Raw genomic sequence first — 26,808 nt, 5'->3', positions numbered from 1 at the left:
ATGAACCATAATCCCAACTCATGATGTTACTACCCTGCATTAATCTGCAGGTAGCTAAGCAACCAGGTCCAATATTAGCTAGCTGACATTAGGCTATAACTAGTCAAGCAAATGCCTCTGAGATAAATGTAACGTTAGCTAGTGAGCCAGCCAGCTAACATTAGCTAGCTAACAGTACACTAAGTTGAAATGAAACCACTTTCTGTCAAAATTAGAAATGTAAACTTTGAATCCAAATCAAGAAGCCTATTGTGGCTAGCTCATCAAGTTATATAGATTGTGTTACCATGGATACTCAAATCAAAAAATCTAATTTTGTCTGTCACATACCCCGAATACAACAGGTGTAGACCTTACAGTGAAATGCTTACTTATAAGCCCTTAACCAACAACACAGTTTCAATAAAAATAAGTGTTAAGAAAGTGTTTACTAAAATAACCTGAAGTAAAAAATAAAATGGAAAATAACAATTAAAGAGCAGCAATATAATAACAGTAACAAGGCTATATAAAAATGGGGTACCGGTACAGAGTCAATGTGCAGGGGCACAGGTTAATCGAGGTAATATGTACATGTAGGTAAAGTGACAATGCATAGATAATAAACAGAGAGTACCAGCAATGTAAAAATGTGTGCGTGTGTGTGTGTGGGGGGGTCAAAGCAAATAGTACAGGTAGCCATTTGATTAGTCTTATGGCTTGGGGGTAGAAGCTGTTAAGAAGCCTTTTGGACCTAGACTTGGTCGCTCCGGTACCGCTTATCGTGCACTCCTGCTGTTTTCAAATGTCGCAAAGGGACTTTCTGGATGTATGACACTAGCCCAGATGTTCTGGTTATCTCAGAGACCTGGTTGAATAATTTGATTATGGATAAGGATGTTGCTATTGCGGAATACAAAATGTTCAAATGTGATAGTAAAAAAAAAAGATTGAGGGTGACGTTCTATGTAAGATCATCTCTTATGGCATCATGCTCTCTTAGCACTTCTGTCCCCAAAACGTGTGAGTTGTTGGTTATAAAAGTGTCCATAAGTCAAAATATGTGTCCATTTATTGCTGCGGTCTACCGCACCCCAGCCGTTTCAGTGAAGACTGTTGGTATTATTTCTGACTATTTAAAACCCTTTCTGGTATCTTAACTGGTTGTGTCAGGAGATCTAAATCTTGATTGACTTACACAGATCAGTTTAAGAATATCTTTCTTGAGCTCTACTTGACTGGGCTGATAAGGAAACCCACTTGGATTCATGTAAAAGCCCAGCCAGAGCCCAGACTTGAACCTGATAGAACATCTCTGGAGAGGCTTGAAAATAGCTGTGCAGTAACGCTCCCCATCCAACCTGAGCTTGAGAGAATCTGCAGAGAAAAATTGGAGAAACTCCCCAAATGCAAGTGTGCCAAGCTTGTAGCGTCATTCCCAAGAAGACTCAAGGCTGTAGTCACTGCCAAATGTGCTTCAACAAAATACTGAGTAAAGGGTCTGAATACTTATGTAAATGTGATTTATCAGTTTTTTTAAATTATAAATTAGCAAAAAAACTCTAAAAAGCTGTTTCTGCTTTGTCATTATGGGGTATTGTGTGTAGATAATCATGCCTCTTTCAAGGGACTGAGTCCCTACTTTTTGTATATAAAGTGGCTCTTCAGAGATTCCCCCACTACCTCAGCTCACGTATTAACTGGAGACCCTCCCTCTGGACTGGTTGGGTCTCTACTTAGCTGCGGAAAAATGCTTATAGATTTTATGCCCTTAGATCACGCGATAGCCTTTAGGCCACCTTGAAACTAAACTCGATGGTCTCCATTGGACAGTTTAGATCGAGTTTAAGGGAGTTGATATGTGAGAGTTGTATTTGTTTAGATTAATATTTACTGTATGTTCATAGGGCTCCCTTGCAAATGAGTTGGGTGTTGTATGTCTGGTGGGTTAAGTGTGTGTGTCAGAGCTGTGTGTAAGTTGACTATGCAAACAATTAGGAATTTTCAACACGTTTCTTGTAAAAAGAAGAAGTGATGCAGTCAGTCTCTCCTCAACTGTTATCCAAGAGAGACTGTTATGTATAGTATTTATATCAGCCCTCTGATTACAATGAAGAGCAAGATGTGCTGCAATGTTCTGGGCTAGCTGCAGCTTAACTAGAGCTTTCCTTGCAGCACTGGACCACACGACTGGACAATAATCAAGATTAGACAAAACTAGAGTCTGTAGAACTTGCTTTTTGGAGTGTGGTGTCAAAAAAGCAGAGCATCTCTTTATTATGGACAGACCTCCCCATCTTTACAACCATTGAGTCTATATGTTTTGACCATGACAGTTTCTAATCTAAGGTAACGCCAAGTAATTTAGTCTCCTCAACTTGTTCAACAGCCATACCGTTCATTACCAGATTCAGATGATGTCTAGAACTTAGGGAATGATTTATACCAAATACAATGCACTTAGTTTTAGAGATGTTCAGGACCAGCTTATTACTGGCCACCCATTCCAAAACAGACTACCACTCTTTGTTAAGGGTTTCAGTGACTGCTGATGAGTATATTGTTGAATCATCAGCATACATGGATACAATGCCAGTGGCAAGTCGTTGGTAAAAATAGAAAAGAGTAGAGAGCCTAGAGAGCTGCCCTGCTGTACACCAGACTACATGTTTGACAGAGAAGCTTCCATCAAAATAAAAAATAAATTGAGTTCTATTAGATAGCTCTGAATACACGATACGGCTTGGTTGAAAAGACATTCGTTTTTTCAACTTGTGTTGAAATCTAACAGTACAGCTCCCACAACCTTCCTATTATCAATTTCTTTCAACCAATCATCAGCCATTTGTGTCAGTGCAGTACATGTTGAGTGCCCTTTTCTATAAGCATGCTGAAAGTCAGTTGTTAATTTGTTTACAGAGAAATAGCATGGTATTTGGTCAAACACCATTTTTTTTCAACAGTTTGCTAAGAGCTGGCAGCAAGATTATAGGTCTGCTGTTAAAAGCAATAAAGGCTGATCTACCACTCTTGGGTAGCGGAATAATTTTGGCTTCCATCCAGGCTCAGATTAAATATATGACAGATAGGAGTGGCTATGGAGTCAGCTACCATCCTCAGTAGCTTTCCATCTAAGCTGTCAAAGCCAGGAGGTTTGTCATTATTGATCGTTAACAATCGTTTTTCCACCTCTCCCACACTAACTTTACAGAATTCAAACACCTGTAGAATATGGCCAATCAGTGAAAAAATTTAATTAAATTGTTGCCAGAAGCACAGTTACAGTCACCAACACTTTGGATAACATGACAACAGCCTAACCAGCTCTGCTAGGGCAAGTAAAATTGACAGAGTGTGGGTGGGGGCTAAAGCTTAAGATGTTTCTTATGGCGTTGCACACGGTCAGTGTGAACCAGAGTGACTTGACACAACAACAATGTGCCAAGCAAGCTGTACATTCAAAACAGAAAGGACACAGGACATTATTTAATGAAAAGGGTTGCAGTCTGCCTGAAGCTTTCATTAATGTACAGTGAGGGAAAAAAGTATTTGATCCCCTGCTAATTTTGTACGTTTGCCCACTGACAAAGAAATTATCAGTCTATAATTTTAATGGTAGGTTTATTTGAACAGTGAGAGACAGAACAACAAAAAAATCCAGCAAAACGCATGTCAAAAATGTTATGAATTGATTTGCATTTTAATGAAGGAAATAAGTATTTGACCACCTCTCAATCAGAAAGATTTCTGGCTCCCAGGTGTCTTTTATACAGGTAACGAGCTGAGATTAGGAGCACACTCTTAATAACCTGTTGGGGCTAGGGGGCAGTATTGAGAATTTTGAAAAAATATGTGCCCATTTTTAACCTGTTAGGGCTAGGGGGCAGCATTTGCACGTCTGGATAAAAAAATGTACCCGATTTAATCTGGTTACTAATCCTACCCAGTAACTAGAATATGCATACACTTATTATATATGGATAGAAAACACTCTAAAGTTTCTAAAACTGTTTGAATGGTGTCTGTGAGTATAACAGAACTCATATGGCAGGCAAAACCCTGAGACATTTTCTGACAGGAAGTGGATACCTGATGTGTTGAATTGCCTTTAAGCCTATGCCATTGAAAAACACAGGGGCTGAGGAATATTTTGGCACTTCCTATTGCTTCCAATAGATGTCACCAGCTTTTACAAAGTGTTTTGAGTCTTCTGGAGGGAGATCTGACCGAACAAGAGACATGGAACGATGATGTCCCATTAGACACCTGGCGCGCGAGTGCATGTTTGGGTACCCTCGTTCCAATACGTTATAAAAGAGTATGCATTCGTCCGCCTTGAATATTATTCATGTTCTGGTTGAAAAAGGCCCTAATGATTTATGCTATACAACGTTGCAGTTTGAACGAACGGAAATATATTTTTTCCCCTCGTTCGTGACGAGAAGTCCGGCTGGCTTAGATCATGTGCTAACAAGATGGAGATTTTTGGACATAAATATGAGCTTTTTTGAACAAAACTACATTCGTTATGGACCTGTGATACCTGGAAGTGCCTTCTGATGAAGAGAATCAAAGGTATGGATTATTTACATAGTATTTTCGATTTTAGATCTCCCCAACATGACGTCTAGTCTGTATCGCAAAGCCTATTTTTCTGGGCGCAGTGCTCAGATTATTGCAAAGTGTGATTTCCCAGTAAGGTTATTTTTAAATCTGGCAAGTTGCGATTGCGTTCAAGAGATGTTAATCTATAATTCTTTAAATGACAATATAATATTTTACCAATGTTTTCTAATTTTAATTATTTAATTTGTGGCGCTGACTTGACTGCCGGTTATTGGAGGGAAACGATTTCCTCAACATCAACGCCATAGTAAAACGCTGTTTTTGGATATAAATATGAACTTGATAGAACTAAAAATGCATGCATTGTCTAACATAATGTCCTAGGAGTGTCATCTGATGGAGATTGTAAAAGGTTAGTGCATCATTTTAGCTGGTTTTATGGTTTTGGTGACCCTGTCTTTGACTTGACAAAACATTACACACAACTCTTGTAAATGTACTGTCCTAACATACTCTAAATTTATGCTTTCGCCGTAAAACCTTTTTGAAATCGTAAAACGTGGTTAGATTAAGGAGATGTTTATCTTTCAAATGGTGTAAAATAGTTGTATTTTTGAAAAATTTGAATTTTGACATTTATTTGGATTCAAATTTGCCGCTCTTGAAATGCACCTGCTGTTGATGGAGTGCACCACGGGTGGCACGCTAGCGTCCCACCTAGCCCATAGAGGTTAAACAGCATTTGACATGCTTCGAAGTACGGTAACTAAGGTAACTCAGTTAGCTCAGTGCATAAGTTGCCTATAATCCACGGCTTCTGGTTGGGGCATGTACTGTACATACAGTCACTGTGGAGACGACAACATTGATGCACTTATTGATGAAGCCAGTGACTGATGTGGTGTACTCCTCAATGCCACCGGAAGAATCCCAGAACATATTCTAGTCTCTGCTAGCAAAACAGTCCTGTAGATTAGGATCTGAGTCGTCTGACCACTTCCTTATTGAGCGAGTCACTGGTACTTCCTGCTTTAGTTTTTGTTTGTAAGCAGGAATCAGGAGGATAAAGTTATGGTCAGATTTTCCAAATGGAGGGGGGAGAGCTTTGTATGCGTCTCTGTGTGTGGAGTAAAGGTGGTATAGAGTTTTTTCCCCTTTTGGTTGCACATTTAACATGCTGGTAGAAGGTTAAATGGATTTAAGTTTCCCTACATTAAAGTCCCAGGCCACTAGGAGCGCCACCTCTCGATGAGTATTTTCCTGTTTCCTTATGGCTCTATATAGCTCGTTGAGTGCCATCTTAGTGCCAGCATTGGTATGTGGTGGTAAATAGACAGCTACTAAAAATATAGATGAAAACTCTCTTCGTAAATAGTGTGATCTACAGCTTATCATGAGATACAACCTCAGGCGAGCACAACCTTGAGACTTAATATTAGATTTTGTTCACCAGCTGTTACTTACAAATAGACAGACTGCCACCCCTTGTCTTACCGGAGGCAGCTGTTCTATCTTGCCGATGTACCGAAAACCCCGCCAGCTGTATGTTCCAGAGAAAGCAGTATATCCTTTGCATCGTACTTGTTAAAGAAAAAAACCTTTGTCTAGTTCGAGGTGAGAAGTTATTTCCCGTCATAAGAGATGGTAGCAGCAACATTATGTACAAAATAAGTTAAAAGCAATGCAAAAAAAAAGAACAAAATAGCACAGTTGGTTAGGAGCACATAAAACGGCAGCCATCCCCTCCGGCCCCATTCTTTGACCAGCCACCCGGACAGCTGATGAAACTGAGGAGTATTGCGGTCTGTAATAAAGCCATTTTGTGGGGGGAAAAAACTATTTCTGATTGGCTGGGCGTGGCTCCCCAGTGGGTGTGCCCCTGCCCAGTCATGTGAAACCCATAGATTAGGGCCTAATTTCAACTGATTGATTTCCTAATATTAACTATAACTCAGTAAAATCTTTAAAATTGCATGTTGCATTTATATTTTTGTTCAGTATAAAACAATTCCATAGCACCCCCCAACATCTTACTCTCAAGATTCAGGCAATGACACACATGCACACGCACACACACACACACACACACGCGTGCACAAAAGCACACACACACACAAACACACGAAGCTCCTCTGATGCCGACTGAGTCCCAAATATCACCGTATTCCCTATATAGTGCACTATTTTTGACCAAAGCCCGATGGGCCCTGGTCCAAAGTAGTGCACTATATATGGAATATGATCCCATTTGGGACGCAACTGCCATTCTGTAAGGAATTGGATCTGAGACGATGACTGCAGACACTTCCTTCTTTGCTCCACCGCAGCTAAATCCAACAGCAGGATGAGGCTAAAAATAATTGCTTTGATAATTAGTACCACCTACAAAAACATGTTTTGTTTTTGTATTTTACATTTTCCAATTAATCATGCATGCTTTTTCCTCCTATGACCTTAAATGTTGAGAAAATACCAATATGGCCTCCAGCACGGATCTGAACAGCACAACTTAGTGTTTTCCTATCGTCCTGCCAAATTTTGAAAAAAGAAAATTTTAGCAGAATCTAGCACTTGCAGGGACACGAGAACAGCATCATCTCCTATTCCGACACTCCACCTTCCTCCCTCCTCCTCCTCCCTCACTCCATTTCCCCCAATGCAGCAAACATCATTACACTCAGTATCACACCACTACGGTACGCAGTTAGACTATTCTAACAGAGTCGCATGTTGTTAGCACAAATAGATGAGAAAAGAGCAGGCATCTCCCATTGTTCTCAAAGCCAGTGTTTAGGCCCCGCTGAAATCCTCTATTTTTAAAAACCTTGTGTGTATAACAAACCGGTCCTAAAGAAAGAGAAAAAGACCATTAACAAGATTAGGGAGCTCATTTTGCAGCTGACAAGAGGATTTACAATGCACATCTGTTCATTAAGTGGGAAGCGGGTAACAATACTGAACTATAATCTTTAGCTGGGCTCTGACTGAACTTCAGTGGCCCGTCTATTGTTGTGTGCTGGGGTTTTAAACAATGGTACACTTGCTGCTCCTCTGAGGATAACATGATGATGGAGAGAAGGAAGAAGAGAGAGTAAGGGAGAGATAGACAGACGGAGGGATAGAGAGACAGACGGAGGGATAGAGAGACAGTAAGAGGAAGGACATAAAGAAAGGGTGATAGAGAGGAGTTTAACATTTATATTTGAGGAAATTATATTTTCCAGAGACATACAGTAATGAATGCATGCATTTATTTTACTTTTTCACCGTGGGAATCAAACCCACAACCCTCACATTGCAAGCACCATGCTCTACCAACTGAGCCACACAGTACCAGTTTAAATTCTAATTTCCATACATGTGGTGTCCTCTTGACCCTTTCAGGATCAATAACAGTAAACTGTCTCCTGTGGTGGAGACCAAGCTTTATGTGAACCAGCAATCATCTCAGTGACAGTGGGTATGAGGGGGAGGAGCAATTTGTGTTCATGCGCAGACCAGCTGGCTGGTGTGTTTACGGGCATATTCAATCTCTCCCTATCCCAGTCTGCTGTCCCCACATGCTTCAAGAGGGCCACCATTGTTCTTGTATCCAAGAAGGCAAAGGTAACTGAACTTAATGACTATCGCCCCGTAGCACTCACCTCTGTCATCATGAAGTGCTTTGAGAGACTAGTCAAGGATCATATCACCGCTACACTTACCTGCAACCCTGGAACCACTTCAATTTGCTTTCAGCCCCAATAGATCCACAGACCATGCAATCGCCATCACTCTGCACACTGCCCTATCCCATCTGGACAAGAGGAATACCTATGTAAGAATGCTGTTTATTGACTATAGCTCAGCATTCAACACCATAGTAACCTACAAACTCATCATTAAGCTTGAGGCCCTGGGTCTGAACCCCACCCTGTGCAACTGGGTCCTGGACTTCCTGACAGGCCTCCCCCAGGTGGTGAAGGTAGGAAACATCACCTCCACTCTGCTGATCCTCAACACTGGGGCTCCACAAGGGTGCGTGCTCAGACTTCTCCTGTACTCACTTTCTGTGTGAGAGTAGCAGGTGTAAGTATGAGGGGGTCATCTGGATCTGTAGAGACTGGAACTAGAGGTCTGGCATTGATGATGGCAGCCACTTCTGCCATCAGGGTAATGAGTGTTTCGTGACTTTCGTGACTTGAATGACCCTGTTGGAGGAACATGGAATCCAGGATTCTCCTTGCTATGCCAATCATTCTCTCCCAGGCACCACCCATGTGAGAGGCATGCGGTGGGTTGAATATCCAGGTGCAGCCCTGTTCTGTCAGGTAGGTATCCACGGAGTCGTCATTGATGTTCGAGGGGATCTTAACCTGTTGGGGGTAGGGGGCAGTATTGACACGGCCGGATAAAAAAAACGTACCCGATTTAACCTGTTAGGGCTAGGGGGCAGTATTGACACGGCTGGATAAAAAACGTACCCGATTTAATCTGGTTACTACTCCTGCCCAGTAACTAGAATATGCATATAATTATTGGCTTTGGATAGAAAACACCCCAAAGTTTCTAAAACTGTTTGAATGGTGTCTGTGAGTATAACAGAACTCCTATGGCAGGCCAAAACCTGAGAAGATTTCAAGCAGGAAGTGGCCTGTCTGAGAAGTAGTGTTTCATCTTGGCTCTTTTTATTGAAGACTCAGGATCTGTGCAATAACGTGACACTTCCTACGTCTTCCATAGGGTCTCAGAGCCCGGGAAAAAGTTGAACGATATCGAGGCAGGCTCTGGCTGAAACACATTATCGCTTTTGGCAAGTGGCCACTCAGAGTACTATGGCGCGCTTAGGCACGTGCCCGCTTCGACCGAATGCTTTCTTTTCCTTTGTCTGTTTATCTAAACGCAGATTCCCGGTCAGAATATTATCGCTTTTTTATGAGAAAAATGGCATAAAAATTGATTTTAAACAGCGGTTGACATGCTTCGAAGTACGGTAATGGAATATTTAGAATTCTTTTGTCACGAATTGCGCCATGCTCGTCACCCTTATTTAGCCTTTAGGATAGTGTCTGGAACGCACGAACAAAACGCCGCTGTTTGGATATAACAATGGATTATTTTGGACCAAACCAACATTTGCTTTGGAAGTAGAAGTCCTGTGAGTGCATTCTGACGAAGACAACAAAGGTAATAACAGTTTTCTTATAGTAAATCTGACTTTGATGAGTGCTAAACCTGCTGGGTGTCTTAATAGCTAGCCCTGTGATGCCGGGCTATCTACTGAGAATATTGCAAAATGTGCTTTCACCGAAAAGCTATTTTAAAATCGAACATATCGAGTGCATAGAGGAGTTCTGTATCTATAATTCTTAAAATAATTGTTATCCTTTTTGTGAACGTTTATCGTGAGTAATTTAGTAAATTCACTGGCAGTGTTCGGTGGGAATGCTAGTCACATGCTAGTCACATGCTAATGTAAAAAGCTGGTTTTTGATATAAATATGAACTTGATTGAACAAAACATGCATGTATTGTATAACATAATGTCCTAGGGTTGTCATCTGATGAAGATCAAAGGTTAGTGCTACATTTAGCTGTGGTTTGGGTTTATGTGACATTATATGCTAGCTTGAAAAATGGGTGTCTGATTATTTCTGGCTGGGTATTCTGCTGACATAATCTAATGTTTTGCTTTCGTTGTAAAGCCTTTTTGAAATCGGACAGTGTGGTTAGATTAGCGAGAGTCTTGTCTTTAAAATGGTGTAAAATAGTCATATTTTTAAAAAATTGAAGTAATAGCATATCTAAGGATTTGAATAACGCGCCACAGGATTCAACTGGCTGTTGAGTAGGTGGGACGCAAGCGTCCCACCTAGCCCATAGAGGTTAATCTGGTTACTACTCCTGCCCAGTAACTAGAATATGCATATAATTATTGGCTTTGGATAGAAAACACCCTAAAGTTTCTAAAACTGTTTGAATGGTGTCTGTGAGTATAACAGAGCTCATATGGCAGGCAAAAACCTGAGAAGATTCCTTACAGGAAGTGCCCTCTCTGACAAGATCTTGTTCTTCTTGGCTCTGTTTATTGAAGACTGAGGATCTTTGCTGTAAATTGACACTTCCTACGGCTCCCATAGGCTCTCAGAGCCCGGGAAAAAGCTGAATGATATCGAGGCAGCCCCAGGCTGAAACACATTATCGCTTTTGGCAAGTGGCCGATCAGAGGACAATGGGCTTAGGCGCGTGCACGAGTCGACCCCGTGCTTTATTTTCTTTCGTCTTTTTACCTAAACGCAGATTCCGGTCTGAATATTATCGTTTTTTTACGAGAAAAATGGCATAAAAATCGATTTTAAACAGTAGTTGACATGCTTCGAAGTACGGTAATGGAATATTTAGATTTTTTTTGTCACGAAATGCACCGTGCTCGTCACCCTTCTTTACCCTTTCGGATAGTGTCTTGAACGCACGAACAAAACGCCGCTGTTTGGATATAACAATGGATTATTTGGGACCAAACCAACATTTGTTATTGATGTAGAAGTCCTGGGAGTGCATTCTAACGAAGAACACCAAAGGTAATCAAACTTTTCTAATAGTAAATCGGAGTTTGGTGAAGGCTAAACTTGCTGGGTGTCTAAATAGCTAGCCCTGTGATGCCGGGCTATCTACTTAGAATATTGCAAAATGTGCTTTCACCGAAAAGCTATTTTAAAATCGGACATATCGAGTGCATAGAGGAGTTCTGGGATGGTTTTTCCCTGGCTCTGAGCGCCCATGGAAGACGTAGGAAGTGTCACGTTAGAGCAGAGATCCTTTTTAAAAGATAGAGATGGCAAAGAAGTTCAAGAAATGGTCAGACAGGCCACTTCCTGTAAAGGAATCTCTCTGGTTTTGACCTGCCATTTGAGTTCTGTTATACTCACAGACACCATTCAAACAGTTTTAGAAACTTTGGAGTGTTTTCTATCCAAAGCCAATAATTATATGCATATTCTAGTTACTGGGCAGGAGTAGTAACCAGATTAAATCGGGTACGTTTTTTATCCAGCCGTGAAAATACTGACCCCTAGCCATAACAGGTTAAGGACATTACATCAAAGTTGGATCAGCCTGTAGTGTGGTTTTCCACTTTAATTTTGAGTGTGACTCCAAATCCAGACCTCCATGGGTTGATAAATTGGATTTTCATTGATTATTTTGTGTGATTTTGTTGTCAGCACATTCAACTATGTAAAGAAAAATGTATTTAATAAGATTATTTATTTCATTCAGATCTAGGATGTGTTGTTTAAGTGTTCCCTTTATTTTTTTGAGCAGTATATTTTCTGAACGTCATATATAAATATGTATGAACTTTATCGAACAACAAATGCATGTATTGTGTAACATGATGTCCTAGAAGTGTCATCTGATGAAGATTGTCAAAGGTTAGTGCTGCATTTAGCTGTGTTTTGGGTATTTGTGATGCATGCTAGTTGCTTTGGAAATGGCAGTGTGATTTTTTTTGCATGGTACTCTCCGAACATAATCTAATGTTTTGCTTTTGCTGTAAAGCCTTTTTGAAATCGGACAACGTGGTTCGATTCAGGAGAGGTGCATCTATAAAATGGTGTAAAATAGTAATATGTTTGAGAAATTGAAGTTATAGCATTTATGAGGCATTTGTATTTCGCGCGACGCGATTCCACTGGCTGTTGACTCGGGTGGGGTTCCCAGAGAGGTTAAGACCCAAGCTGCGCTGCATAGGCAGGTTCAGACACTCTGTCGAGATCTTTGAGGTCGTTTGTGTGATCTTGAGATAGAAATGCTTCCATTACCTCCTTGTTCAATGCAATCTTGTGTAACCTCAGATTAGAGATGGCAAGAATCTCTTGTGTTCTCTAGAGCAGGGTGACTGCATCTTGGACTGTAGGAAATTACTTTATGCCATCTTCGACATAGAAGTCACGTTCCACAAACTGTCTGACATCAGGATCGTAGTCTGGTTCTCCTTTTTGAACTGACTGTTTGAGGCTGTAGATATCCACTGCTGGAGAAGGACTGTTACCGAAGACATGGACCTTCACGCGGTAGTCGATGATGTCTTTGGACAAGTCGTTGTCCTGGAACCACAGGAATCTCATGAAGTTACAGTCTTCTTTCACCAGAAAACAGTGGAACATTTGTTGGATATCCACTGTCACAGCAACAGAGTCCCTACGGAAGAGGAGTAAGCACCCCAAGGAGTTTGTTGTTGAGGTCAGACCCAGTCATGAGAACATCATTGAGGGATACTCCATCGTATTTGGCACTAGAGTCAAAAACCACACGGATTTCTTTGGGTGATAGACACCAATATAGGTAGGTACCACTGTTATTCTTCTTCTTTCAGGGGCGGAGCCAGTTCAGCATGACCATACTCAAAAATCTTCTCCATAAAAGAGACAAAATGTTCTTTCATCTCAGGCTTCCTAAGGAAGTTGCATCTGAGGGAGGAGAAGCGTTTCAGCGCTAGATGTCGATTGTGGGTGAGACGACATCTTGGTGTCTGGAATGGTAATGGTGCCACCCAGCTGTTGCTGTCATCCTTCCTGATCCCTTCCTTCATGATTTTCAGAAAAGAGCTGTCTTCGATGGAGAAGGCCACTTTGTCGTATCTAGTTTGCTGGAACACATTGCAGCCCAAGTGACCTTCCTCTTTGTCGCAAGGAAGACTTTTGTAGCAGCATAATGCAGGCTGATCGCGAGCTTGGGCATTCCAGAATCTTTCTTTCACCAAGAAGAGGTTGGGACATGGCTCGAAGAGAGTAGGTCGTCCTTTCTCCAAAGTGTTTGTGTAAAAGGTACTCACTGAGAGAGGCTTGTGAACGCTCCCAGGCAGACATTGCCTATTATGACCTATCCGATGTCAAGCTTCTGGGCGTATGGTGAGTCATGGGGCCCATTAACTTGCTTGTGGAGCTTATGGACGTATAATATATCTCTTCCAAAAAGGAGCATGATGGGAGCCTTGGGTTCGAGTTCTGGGATGAGGTGAGCAAGGGGTTTCAGGTGAGCATGGTGGAGCGCTGCGTCTGGAGTTGGGATCTCGGATCGGTTGTTTGGGATCTCATTAGACTCGATGAGAGTTTTCAGCGGAAGACTGACTTGCCCATCCATAGAATCTACCTTGTAGCCGTTGGCTCTTCTTCCTACTGTCTCCATCACTCCGGTGCAGGTCTTAAGGGAGTAGGGAGAGCTGGGGCCTTGTACCCTGAAGATATCGAAGAACTCAGAATGAACCAATCTGTTGCTTTACTCGTCGAGGATGGCATAGAATTTCACTGCTCTATCTCAGTAGCCTGTTGGGTAGATTTTGACGAGGCAGATCTTAGAGCAAGACCTGTCGGTGAGGTTCCCACTGCAGACTTGGGTACACTGAGACTTTTCATCAGAAGGAGGTGTGAGCTCTTCGTCCCCACTGTGCTCTGTAGGAGGTCTGCTTTTTTGACCCAGGGGGGCGGTCCTGGATGAATGGTGGCATTATGACTCTCGCTCTCACATTCTGCGCAGCTAACGCTTGACTTGCAGTTCTTGGCAATGTGAAAAGAGGATGAACAACATCTAAAGCATAGGCCATTCTCTATCAGGAAAACCTTGTGTTGGCCCAGTGGTTTCTCACAGAAGGCGCGGCACTTCCGTTAGGGGTGAGGTTTCTTGTGGATAAGGCACTGACATTTGGAATTCTCAGCTTACTTGATAGGCTTGTCTGAGCCAGAGGTGGTAGTGGGGGATACCTCTGTTTTATGAACTGAGAATTCTATCTGACTGCTTTGCTTCCAGGGAACTTTGTCTGCTTTAGCAACATTGGCAACAAGGCTGAAACTGGGGTCGTTCCTGATTCTGGCTTGCTGGATTACGGAGTCAACAAAGAAGGCAAAAGGAGGGAACGAAACATGATACTGTTGCTTGTAGTTGGAACCAATGGAGATCAATTTCTCTTGTAACCTGAAGGGCAGTTTCTATAGGGTTAACACCTCGACTATAGGGTTTACACCTTGAGCTGTATCGAGAAAAGCTAGGCCAGGGAGGTCTCCTTCGGCCTTGGCGGATCGAAGCTCCATACGCAGGTCGCCCAACTCCCTCAGCTTTGGGTAATTCTTGTTGGAGATCTTGGGGAGACTATCACCTCTGGGGAACCGTAGCATTCCACAAGTTTATCCCAAACCATCCTCAGACCTTGTTCTGGATGGTTTACATGAATGGGTCGGATTCGTTTTATATCTTCAGCAGACTCTTCCAAGCCACTTAACTAGAAGATCACTTTTGTCACTGTAGTTTAAGTCTAAGCCCTGTAGCTATCCAGTTGGTCATAACATTGGAGTAGACCCATGGTGATGAGCTCGCGACGAGCGAAGTAACCCACAAAGTTGGAAATGTATGGGTTCCCACTTTGGGGGTCTTCCCATGTGCGCTTGTAATGTGGAGCAGGTGGATGACTTCCGTCATTGTGCATACTTCTTTGGGTCCAGCTGCTGTTCTGGCCTTCTTGAAGGGAACCGTGAGGTGAAACTGCTGGGCTGGGGGTGAGGTGAAACTGCTGGGCTGGCCTTGACTCCAGATTAGGGAAATGGCGGTCTACAGCGGTAGTGGTGTCAACAGGTGAAGAACTGATCTCAGGCTTGAGACGTTGCAATAGGGTGTTACGTGCGGGCTCTGGCCTGGTATATCCCTGTCTTGTCTCGCCATCAGAGGACGCTCTACTCCTGTCATTGGCTTGGGAGTGTCGTAGGATTTAGCTTGCTCTATGAGATACTCCTTAGTTCACTGTGTGGGGTCGAGTTGGGTGGAGTTGAGCTTGAGTCTGCAACTACTTTTCTGACTGCCGAAATCAGCAGCAGCTTCTAGAGCCTCAGCTTCAGCCACTTCCTTTTCCTCTTTCAGCACATTCATAGATGCTTCTAATTGTGCTTTTTCTATTTTCATTGTCCTTTCTTTCTCCACAAAGGAGAGGTGAACTTTTGCAGCTTCTGCTTTTGCCCTTGCTATGGCGGCTGCAGCTCCTGTAGGTGAGCTGCTTGAATGGTAGGATGAGGCTGAAGCACGAGACCTGGTCTTGAAGGTGGATGCCTTCTCCTCGGCCACAGTGTGTTGGAGGATGTCTGTGCTCTGCCGCAATTGTTATAGGCTTCTCTTGGTGTTGTGATGGGTTAGCAGTGTCTGTTGCTTGATCCAACTTGTGGTCCTGCCCGCTAGAGAGCTGTCATTTCCCTATACTGTCCTCCATATGCGTTACAGTGCATATTTTGACAGCAAGATAAATGCCTTCACATCAATAATCCTCAAAGCATGATCCATGTTCACAAGATATATTGATTTGAAACAGCGTGAAACTGAAACAAAGGCAATAGTGTCTTCGTAAGACAATGTCATCTGTCCTAAAATACAAACTAGATATGAACGTAACCTGATATTTTGTTCACACTAACAACAAGCAAAAGCTAGGGTAACATACTGCAGCAATTAAGCTAGTGCTGTCCATCTATTCCACAAAGTAAACATACACTTCCAAATTCCACAAATAATGCTCTGAAAGGAAATATATATACTCACTGACTAAGCTTCCTAAGGCATACAATGTAAAGGATGGATGAAGATTGTAAGCAGACAACTGAAACAGAGCACTCTGAGCTCTACATGAGGCAACGATGAACAACTTCCTCCTAACAGGTCACATGACGGGTCAATTTTCTAGGTAAAGGAAAATACTCCAGATCATCACTAGGGGAAGCCAAATACAAGGTAAGTAAAGGCTGCAGCTGTAAGAGCTGCAGAAAAGTATAAGAATGAGATGGAACTGAGTGTGCTTTTTACCAATGAAATGGAGGGACATCATTATGTCATATAGTGCAAATATGTTATTTGAATGAGATACAGTACGCATACACATTATAGGTGAATGTAAAATGTAGTATTGCACAGTAGAAAATTGAATGGAATCATGGATACAGAATGACACCTCTGGCTCCCATAATATGTCCACGTCTCCTCTATGACATTCATTGCTGTTCAAGATCGTACTCATAGAAATTGAATCTAGCTTCTCAACAGCGTGTGCCACTACGCAAAATATGTGCTTTGTTTGTAACAAAACACAGGCAGGCCACAGTTTGTTAAGATCATCTGCTCAAACATTTGCCCACGAAACAACACTGTACATAATTCAAGAAGATCTAAATGCATATTCCCATGAACTGCTTGGCATGCAGTGGGTTAAGTTGGTATATGCGCAGAATGTTATACGGTTTGGGAAAAGCATCATGGAGAGCTTTGATCCGGTCGCGCAGCCTCTGCCTTCTAAAATAGACTTCCATTGTCCTCCAAAAGAGGATGAGTATTCTCTCTTTAGTTAACCACTTTACTTCCTCTATTCATACACCTCTATCGTTAGACACAGGGAAGGTGGCATCACAGCACAATGCTTAGCAAGCTACAGTACTACCAGCTTACCTCTTTGTTAGCGTTAGCAAGGATGTTATGTTAACTGCATTACTACCAGTTTACCTCTATTGCATTAACATTAACAGGGGCTGCAGGTAGCCTAGCAGTTAAGAGCATCAGGCCAGTAACCAAAAGGTTGCTGGTTCAAATCCCTGAGCTCGCAAGGTCGGAATAAATCTGCCGTTCTGCCCTTGAGCAAGGCAGTTAACCCCCAACAACTGCTCCCTGGGCGCCAATGACGTAAAATACGGAATACACATTTTGGTTGAATGTATTTAGTTGTGCAACTGACTAGGTGCTCCCTTTCCCTAGTTACATGCTTACCTCCTCTATATTAGCAGGGACATTATGCTAGCTACATTCCTACCAGCTTAAATCTTCTGTCCCTCACTGGTCTCGAACCAGGGAAACTCTGAATACACATTGACATGTCACCATCAAGAAGCGTTACCAGTAATGCCACAAATGCTGCGGCTCTTGCAGTGCAAGGGAAAAAACTACTTCTAGGTCTTAAGATATGTCTACTAACACTCCGATAACCATTTCACATTGGCTACACAGTGACAGACAGTATTAGCAGGGACAGACTCGGGACCTAGCCCAGATCTGTGACTAATTTCTTAATTTCTAAGAGCACAGTGATGATGTATGTTCAGCCTGAGGAGAGACACTCCAGGTCGATAGGCCAACGATAGGGGCATCACACATTAATGAATTCCCGGAGGGACAGAGAAAATGGGGAATAATTCCTACAAGTCTGTCTCCATAGAATATGAATAGTCTGGGGAATTAATTGAGATGCAGCAATAGTTACATAATAATACAATACGGGGCCATTTGAAGAATATTTGACTTGATTTATCGTGAATACGAACATAGATATGATCAGTTAGTGTGTGGTTGGAACGCTCTTTCTCTGAGCTGGTTGGAGTGCATTTCATATTCAAGTCATTGTTTAATGCGTTTTTCTCTGAGCAACAAACCATTTTTCCCCAGTTGGATCATTCGCATATTACTCATGACTTCCAGAGTGAAAAATGTGGAGGTGGCTGTAAAGTTTAGGAGAGGAGTTTAGGAGAGGAGTACAGAAAAAGGGAAAAGGATGAGAAGGGGAGAGGAGAGGTGTTTTCCTTGCCTGAGACTCATGGTCGCCAGTTTATAAAAACACGTGCATTCAGAAAGTATACAGAACCCTTCCCCGTTTCCGCATTTTGTTACATTAAAATTGATTTAATAAAGAAATTCTCATACACACAATACCCAATAATGACAAAGCAAAAACAGGTTTATAGACAATTTAAAAACATAAATACCTTATTCAGAACCTTTGCCATGAGACTCAATTTATTTTTATTTAACTAGGCAAGTCAGTTAAGAACAAATTCTTATTTACAATGACAGCCTACCAGGGAAAAGTGGGTTAACTGCCTTGTTCAGAGGCAGAAAGACAAATATTTACCTTGTCAGCTCTGGGATTCGATCCAGCAACCTTCCAGTTACTGGCCCAACGCTCTCACCACTAGGTTACCTGCCAACCCAAAATGTTTGAGATGTTTCTACAACTTGATTGGATGAGACGAGGTCAGTACGTGTGAATCAAAGCTGGGACCGAGAGACTGAAAAACAGCTTCTATCTCAAGGTCATTAGACTGTTAAATCACTATCACTAGCCGGCCTCCTCCCAGTACACTGCTCTGAACTTAGTCACTGTCACTAGCCCGCTACCTTAGAGGCTGCTGCTCTATGTACATACACATGGAACACTGGTCCCTTTAATAATGTTTACATACTGTTTTACTCATTTCACATGTATATTCTGTATTCTAGATTAGGCCATCCTATTCAAATATTATTGTACAATACATAGGATAGAATAGCATATGCACAATAATCGTTGAATAGGATGGCCTTCTCTAGAATACAGTATATACATATGAAATGGGTAAAACAGTATGTAAACATTATTAAAGTGACCAGTGTTCCATGTGTATGTACATATACTACATATTCTATCCACTTTGCAATTAATTGCAAAGTCCCTCTTTGCCATGCAAATGAACTGAATCCCCCAAAACATTTCCACTGCATTTCAGCCCTGCCACAAAAGACCAGCTGTCGTCATGTTAGTGATTCTCTCGTTAACACAGGTGTGAGTGTTGACGAGGACAAGGCTGGAGATCACTCTGTCATGCCGATTGAGTTCGAATATCAGACTGGAAGCTTCAAAAGGAGGGTGGTGCTTGGAATCATTGTTCTTCCTCTGTCAACCATGGTTACCTGCAAAGAAACAGGTGCCATCATCATTGCTTTGCACAAAAAGTGCTTCACAGGCAAGGATATTGCTGCCAGTAAGATTGCACCTAAATCAACCATTTATCGGATCATCAAGAAGTTCAAGGATTGCGGTTCAATTGTTGTGAAGAAGGCTTCAGGGCGCCCAAGAAAGTCCAGCAAGTGCCAGGATGGTCTCCTAAAGTTGATTCAGCTGCGGGATCGGGGCATCACCAGTACAGAGCTTGCTCAGGAATGGCAGCAGGCAGGAGTGAGTGCATCTGCACGCACAGTGAGGCAAAGACTTTTGAAGGATGGCCTGGTGTCAAGAAGGGCAGCAAAGAAGCCACTTCTCTCCAGGAAAATATCAGGGACAGACTGATATTCTGCAAAAGGTACAGGGATTGGACTGCTGAGGACTGGGGTAAAGTAATTTTCTCTGATGAATCACCTTTCCGATTGTTTGGGGCATCCGGAAAAAAAGCTTGTCCGGAGAAGACAAGGTGAGCGCTACCATCAGTCCTGTGTCATGCCAACAGTAAAGCATCCTGAGAGCAACTTCTCCCAACCATCCAGGAACAGTTTGGTGACAAACAATGCCTTTTCCAGCATGATGGAGCACCATGTAGAATAGTAGTGAAGACATCAAAATTATGAAATAACACATATGGAATAATGTAGAAAGCAACAAAAACAAATCAAAATATATTTTAGATTTGAGATTCTTCAAAGTAGCATCACTTTGCCTTGATGACAACTTCGCACACTCTTGGCATTCTCTCAACCAGCTTCAAGAGGTAGTCACCTGGAATGTATTTCAATTAACAGGTGTGCCATGTTAAAAGTTCATTTGTGTAATTTCTTTCCTTCTTAATGCGTTTGAGCCAATCAGTTATTTTGTGACAATGACTAAATGACAAAAAAAATGTAGGAGTGCTATACAGAAGATAGCCCTATTTGGTAAAAGACCAAGTCCATATTATGACAAGAACCGTTCAAATAAGCAAAGAGAAACGACAGTCCATCATTAATTTAAGACGTGAAGGTCAATCAATCCGGAATGTTGTTTTAAATTCAAGTGCAGACGCAAAAACCATAAAGCGCTATGATGAAACTGTCTCTCATGAGGACCGCCACAGGAAAAGAAGATCCAGAGTTACCTCTGCTGCAGAGGATAAGTTCATTAGCCTACAGGCCATAAATAGCAAGTAGAAGATCAAAACTTGTAATGGTCTCAAGAACTGAAGTTGATAAAAAGATCTAACTCAACATTAGGTGATAATATACAGTTGAAGTCCGAAGTTTACATACACTTATGTTGGAGTCATTAAAACATATGAACATATTTCTTGTTAACAAACTATAGTTTTAGCAAGTCGGTTAGGACATCTACTTTGTGCATGACACAAGTAATTTTTCCAACAATTGTTTACAGACAGATTATTTCACTTTATCACAACTCCAGTGGGTCAGAAGTTTACATACACTAAGTTGACTGTGCCTTTAAAACAGCTTGGAAAATTCCAGAAAATGATGTCATGGCTTTAGAAGCTTCTGATAGGCTAATTGACATCATTTGAGTCAATTGGAGGTGTACCTGTCAATGTATTTCAAGGCCTACCTTCAAACTCAGTGCCTCTTTGCTTGACATCATGGGAAAGTCAAAATACATCAGTCAAGACCTCCACAATTGTAGACCCCCACAAGTCTGATTCATCATTGAGAGCAATTTCCAAATGCCTGAAGGTACCACGTTCATCTGTACAAACAATAGTACGCAAGTATAAACACCATGGGACCACACAGCCGTCATACCGCTCAGGAAGGAGATGCGTTCTGTCTCCTAGAGATGAACGTACTTTGGTGCGAAAAGTGCAAATCAATCCCAGAACAACAGCAAAGGACCTTGTGAAGATGCTGGAGAAAACAGGTACAAAAGTATCTATAGCCACAGTAAAATGAGTCCTATATCGACATAACCTGAAAGGCCGCGTCGCAAGGAAGGAGCCACTGCTCCAAAACCACCATAAAAAAGCCAGACTACGGTTTGCAACTGCACATGGGAACAAAGATCGTACTTTTTGGAGAAATGTCCTCTGGTCTGATGAAACTAAAATAGAACAGTTTGGCCATAATGACCATCATTATGTTTGGAGGAAAAAGGGGGAGGCTTGCAAGCCAAAGAACACCATCCCAACCATGTAGCACGGGGGTGGCAGCATCATGTTGTGGGGGTGCTTTGCTGCAGGAGGGACTGTTGCACTTCACAAAATAGATGGCATCATGAGGTAGGGAAATTAGGTGGATATATTGAAGCAACCTCTCAAGACATCAGTCAGGAAGTTAAAGCTTGGTTGCAAATGTGTCTTCCAAATGGACAATGACCCCAAGCATACTTCCAAAGTTGTGGCACAATGGCTTAAGGACAACAATGTCAAGGTATAGGAGTGGCCATCACAAAGCCCTGACCTCAATCCTATAGAAAATGTGTGGGCAGAACTGAAAAAGCATGTGCGAGCAAGGAGGCCTACAAACCTGACTTAGTTACACCAGCTCTGTCAGAAGGAATGGGACAGAATTCAACCAACTTATTGTGGGAAGCTTGTGGAAGGCTACCAGAAACGTTTGACCAAAGTTAAACAATTTAAAGGCAATGCTATCAAATACTAATTGAATGTATGTAAACTTCTGACCCACTGGGAATGTGATGAAAGAAATTAAAGCTGAAATAAATCATTCTCTCTACTAATATTCTGACATTTCACATTCTTAAAATAATGTGGTGATCCTAACTGGCCTAAAACAGGTCATTTTTATTTGGACTAAATGTCAGGAATTGTGAAAAACTGAGTTTAAATGTATTTGGCTAAGGTGTATGTAAACTTCCGACTTCTACTCTATGTATTATAATGGATTCATAATCAGCTATAATGGGGCGGTCATTTGGGACCGGGAACACAGAATTAATTAACATGAAACGAACTCAACAGGAGGGTTTAAGGACGGTCTACCTCAGAACTGTAACATGCAATAAATTAACTTTTGGACATTATATTTCATCAACCAAAATGATTGTAACAATGATAGATGGAATATGAAAATGAATTTCAAATTTGTGATGTCATAAAAAGTTAAATGTGGATGTTATGATGATAACATTGTAACTTGAAGAGTTTTCATAACGTGAGCATGATGTTTACATACTTTGCATTGTGTAGAAAATATCCAGATCAAAGAGAATTTTTTGTGACTATGAGGCTGTGGTTTTTGTTGTCTAACGAGATCATAGTAAATTGTGATACTTTGCCTCGTAACTAGCTACGCCCCAGGGAACCCAGAGAGCGTGTCATGAAGACAGAAACGCCCCTTTCTACTCTAGGGTATAAAACATGTGAGTTAAGAATTTACAAATCAGACTAAGTTGACCACGTGCTGCAGCTGAAGTCTACGACTTGTCGTGAAATGCAACACGAGGTTGTTGAAGACAAAGGAAACCTCTTAACAATCAATGCTACAGTTGAGTACTGTATCTAAGCAGGTGAATTCAAGCAGGACCACCCGGTTATTCTTCTCAAGTCACTGGATGTCTGCACGGCCTTCTGACCCACGCTAGGAGCGTCGTCATGGCTGATTAGCCTCCTCAGAAGCACACTCACAGAACGAGTGCAAGGAAACAGACAACTAAGAGAAAGGACATTGTGACCTCTTGTGGACAATCAGAGACTTACACCTGATAACGAAGGAGACGGCCATCGAAAGAACAAGGCGTCGGCCGAACCTATCCCACTAAGCTGAACTCGGCCCATGAAGAGATACCCAATGGAGACCTTCAAAACGTAATAACAGGCATTACAATTCTTACCCATAATAGCGGCAGTTCGGGGCAAGGTGTTAGGGCTAAAACTAAGCATAGTTTACAAATGTATCTAAGTGTTGCTTTTCCCTCTTGCTCTTTCCCTCTCTCTTTAAATCTCCATCTTGTGTAACACGTGTCATATTGTGTTTGTCCGCTAGGGACTTTCTGTCATTGTATTAAGTTCTAACCAATAACCTGGACTGTTTGTGTATCTGTATCTTATGTTATCATTTAGCTTGTTAGTAAACAAATAATCAACTCAATTTGTGTGGTACGGAATGACTAGTGAAACCCGGGATTGTGCAGATTTACAACATGCGACGTTCAGAATGAGACTGATGAGGAAATTAATTCATTAGTGACTGCTTTGAAATTGATATATTCTCATACTCTTTGAGTTAGTTTGGGAAATGGTAACTCATTAAACAAACTTTTCCCGTGGTGCCCCAGGTTACTGAGTTAATTGTTACATGATTCATTTAATTATGTAAAAGTAAACATAGTTAGTTATTTGATAAATAGCATGTCATCACATTAACGATAGCAACGTCATGACACTTCTTTGAAGAATCTGAAATATAAAATGTATTTTGAGTTGTGTAACACTTTTTTGGTTACTACATGATACCATATGTGCTATTTCATAGTTTTGATGTCTGCACCATTACTCTACAATGTAGAAAATAGTACAAATAAAGAAAAACCCTTGAATGAGTAGGTATGTCCAAACTTTTGACTGGTACTGTATATATAAAACAAAAGCTAGACAATCAGGGAGCATCGAAATTCCAAAAGCGATGGATAGAGGAAATTTTCTTGCACGTTTTGACGGTGAGGAAATATAATACATTTTAAGTGTGGCCCTCCAAACCTCGGTCGAAGACTGAATCTGTCCTGCTGGGCAAAATGAGTTTGACACCCCTGGTGTAGAGGGTTAAAAGGGGGCAAGGAGGTGAAGATGTTTCCTCTGCAGATGAGAAGAGGAAAAAGGGAGGGAGCTGTGGATGTCCAGAGTAGGGGGTAGGGGTACCTATGGAGCTCAAGAGGGTTAGAGAGAGGTATAAGAGGTAGAGAGGCATGGAGGGTGAGGTCTTACCTGTGCAGATGGAGCCGTTCCCTACATAGCCAGGCTTACAGGTGCACAGGTGGCCTCTGATGGTGTTGGTACAGATGGCATTGTCGTCACAGGAGCTCTGCCCACTTGCACACTCATCATGTTCTGAGGGAGAGATGCAGCAGGGTCAGACTGTGTGGTAGTGTCTGTCTGTCTGTCTGTCTGTCTGTCTTTGAGCGTATAGACTACTTGGCAGTGTGAGAGTATATTTGTATCATGAATGCATGTTTGTGTCTTTGAATATGTGTTTGTTTGTGTCTGTGTTTGCATGCCGAGTGTGCACGTGCATCCCTCCTGTAGGTCAACGTCACATGTTTTCATTCAACAGTGTACTTTATATCTGAGCTGCTGTACCGAGGGGCTGGTCTGAGCATTCAGCTTCACAGAATAGGGAGTGGATTTGCACCACAGGCAGTGTATGATCAAACACCATCTGTAGCCGCTCATCGCTGCAAAAAAACAGCATCTCATTTACTCGCCTACTTCTGGTTATCCATAACAGGTTGTGTAACACAAACACAGCCAAAATATATATTGAATGCAGTTAATGATTCCAACTTCGCCACACACTTGATCTTATGCTGTGTACAAACCAACCGTGGTAAACTGTATGCGTTCCGGTGGAAGTTCATTAAATTCAATGGGAGGCAATCCATAACGCTGCTTCTCATCTGCCGGACTAGGCTCTGGTAAGTGCAGTGTGTTGCATGCATTAGATTTTTTCAATTTGTATGTTGCTTTGCCTTGTGGTCTCAAACGGAAGTGGATAACCAACGGAGACGGTGCAAATGTGTAGTTTAACCTGTTGAGGGTAGGGGGCAGTATTTGCACGGCCGGATAAAAAACGTACCCGATTTAATCTGGTTATTACTACTGCCCAGAAACTAGAATATGCATATAATTATTGGCTTTGGATAGAAAACACCCTAAAGTTTCTAAAACTGTTTGAATGGTGTCTGTGAGTATAACAGAACTCATATGGCAGGCAAAAACCTGAGAAGATTCTGTACAGGAAGTGCCCTCTCTGACCATTCATTGGGCATCTTGACTCTTTCTATTGAAAACTTAGGATCTTTGCTGTAACGTGACACTTCCTAGGGCTCCCATAGGCTCTCAGAACCCGGGAAAAAGCTGAATGATGTCGAGGCAGCCCCTGGCTGAAAAACATTAGCGCCTTTGGTAAGTGGTCTATCAGAGGACAATGAGACTGAGGCGCGTGCACGAGGTGACCCCATGTTTTTATTTTCTCTCTCTTTGTACTAAAACACGGTTTCCCGGTCGGAATATTATCGCTTTTTTACGAGAAAAATGGCATAAAAATTGATTTTAAACAGCGGTTGACATGCTTCGAAGTACGGTAATGGAATATTTAGAATTTTTTTGTCACGAAACGCGTCGGGCACGTCACCCTTCTTTACCCTTTCGGATAGTGTCTTGAACACACAAACAAAACGCCGCTATTTGGATATAACTATGGATTATTTTGAACCAAACCAACATTTGTTATTGAAGAAGAAATCCTGGGAGTGCATTCTGACGAAGAACAGCAAAGGTAATAACATTTTTCTTATAGTAAATCTGACTTTGATGAGTGCTAAACTTGGTGGGTGTCTAAATAGCTAGCCCTGTGATGCTGGGCTATCTACTCAGAATATTGCAAAATGTGCTTTCACCGAAAAGCTATTTTAAAATCGGACATAGCGAGTGCATAAAGGAGTTCTGTATCTATAATACTTTAAATAATTGTTATGTTTTTTGTGAACGTTTATCGTGAGTAATTTAGTAAATTCACTGGAAGTTTGCTAGTTCTGAATGTCACATGCTAATGTAAAAAGCTGGTTTTTGATATAAATATGAACTTGATTGAACAAAACATACATGTATTGTATAATATAATATCCTAGGATTGTCATCTGATGAAGATCATCAAAGGTTAGTGCTGCATTTAGCTGTGGTTTGGGTTTATGTGACATTATATGCTAGCTTGAAAAATAGGTGTCTGATTATTTCTGGCTGGGTACTCTGCTGACATAATCTAATGTTTTGCTTTCGTTGTAAAGCCTTTTTGAAATCAGACAGTGTGGTTAGATTAACGAGAGTCTTGTCTTTAAAATGGTGTAAAATAGTCATATGTTTGAGAAATTGAAGTAATAGCATTTCTAAGGTATTTGAATATCGCGCCACGGGATTACACTGGCTGTTGCGTAGGTGGGACGATTTCGTCCCACCTAGCAAAGAGAGGTTAACTACATTATGTGTTGTCTTGACTCTCCTGTGAAGATCTGAAGGATCAGGTTACAGTGGGTCCGCTCTACAGCGCTCTTTCTCTCCCGCAGAGGGGGAGAGGGGTGAAGTTGGCCATTTTATGATGGTTGTAAATACATGCAGGAACTCTCTCTCTCTCCCACTCTGCAGAAATGGAAGTAAAAAATATATTTTTACAACAGAGAGAGATTTTGTAGTACTGTGACATCCAAGATTGAATAATGAAACAATATTTCAGTTATCCAAACCGTTGGAATGGTCCGTGGGTACTTAATTAAAGAACAATTATATCAGATCAGTTGTTGTTTTGAGA

The 26,808-nt window shown here is 41.7% G+C and overlaps 1 protein-coding gene across 1 annotated transcript in view; it reads right to left on the bottom strand.

The window, feature by feature from the left end:
• LOC106561902 (protein kinase C-binding protein NELL1) overlaps nucleotides 1-26,808 on the bottom strand; it is a 502,584-nt gene that overhangs the window by 66,090 nt on the left and 409,686 nt on the right. Inside the window, exon 14 of the mRNA XM_014126233.1 lies at nucleotides 24,213-24,335. Within this exon, the coding sequence (XP_013981708.1) occupies nucleotides 24,213-24,335 (123 nt within the window). The remainder of the gene's footprint in view (nucleotides 1-24,212; nucleotides 24,336-26,808) is intronic.

This window comes from Salmo salar, chromosome ssa11 (assembly GCF_905237065.1).
Source record: "Salmo salar chromosome ssa11, Ssal_v3.1, whole genome shotgun sequence".
Lineage (NCBI taxonomy): Eukaryota > Metazoa > Chordata > Actinopteri > Salmoniformes > Salmonidae > Salmo > Salmo salar.
The sequence above is the reverse complement of the archived record's forward strand: the minus strand, read 5'-3'. Positions and strand labels throughout refer to the sequence as shown.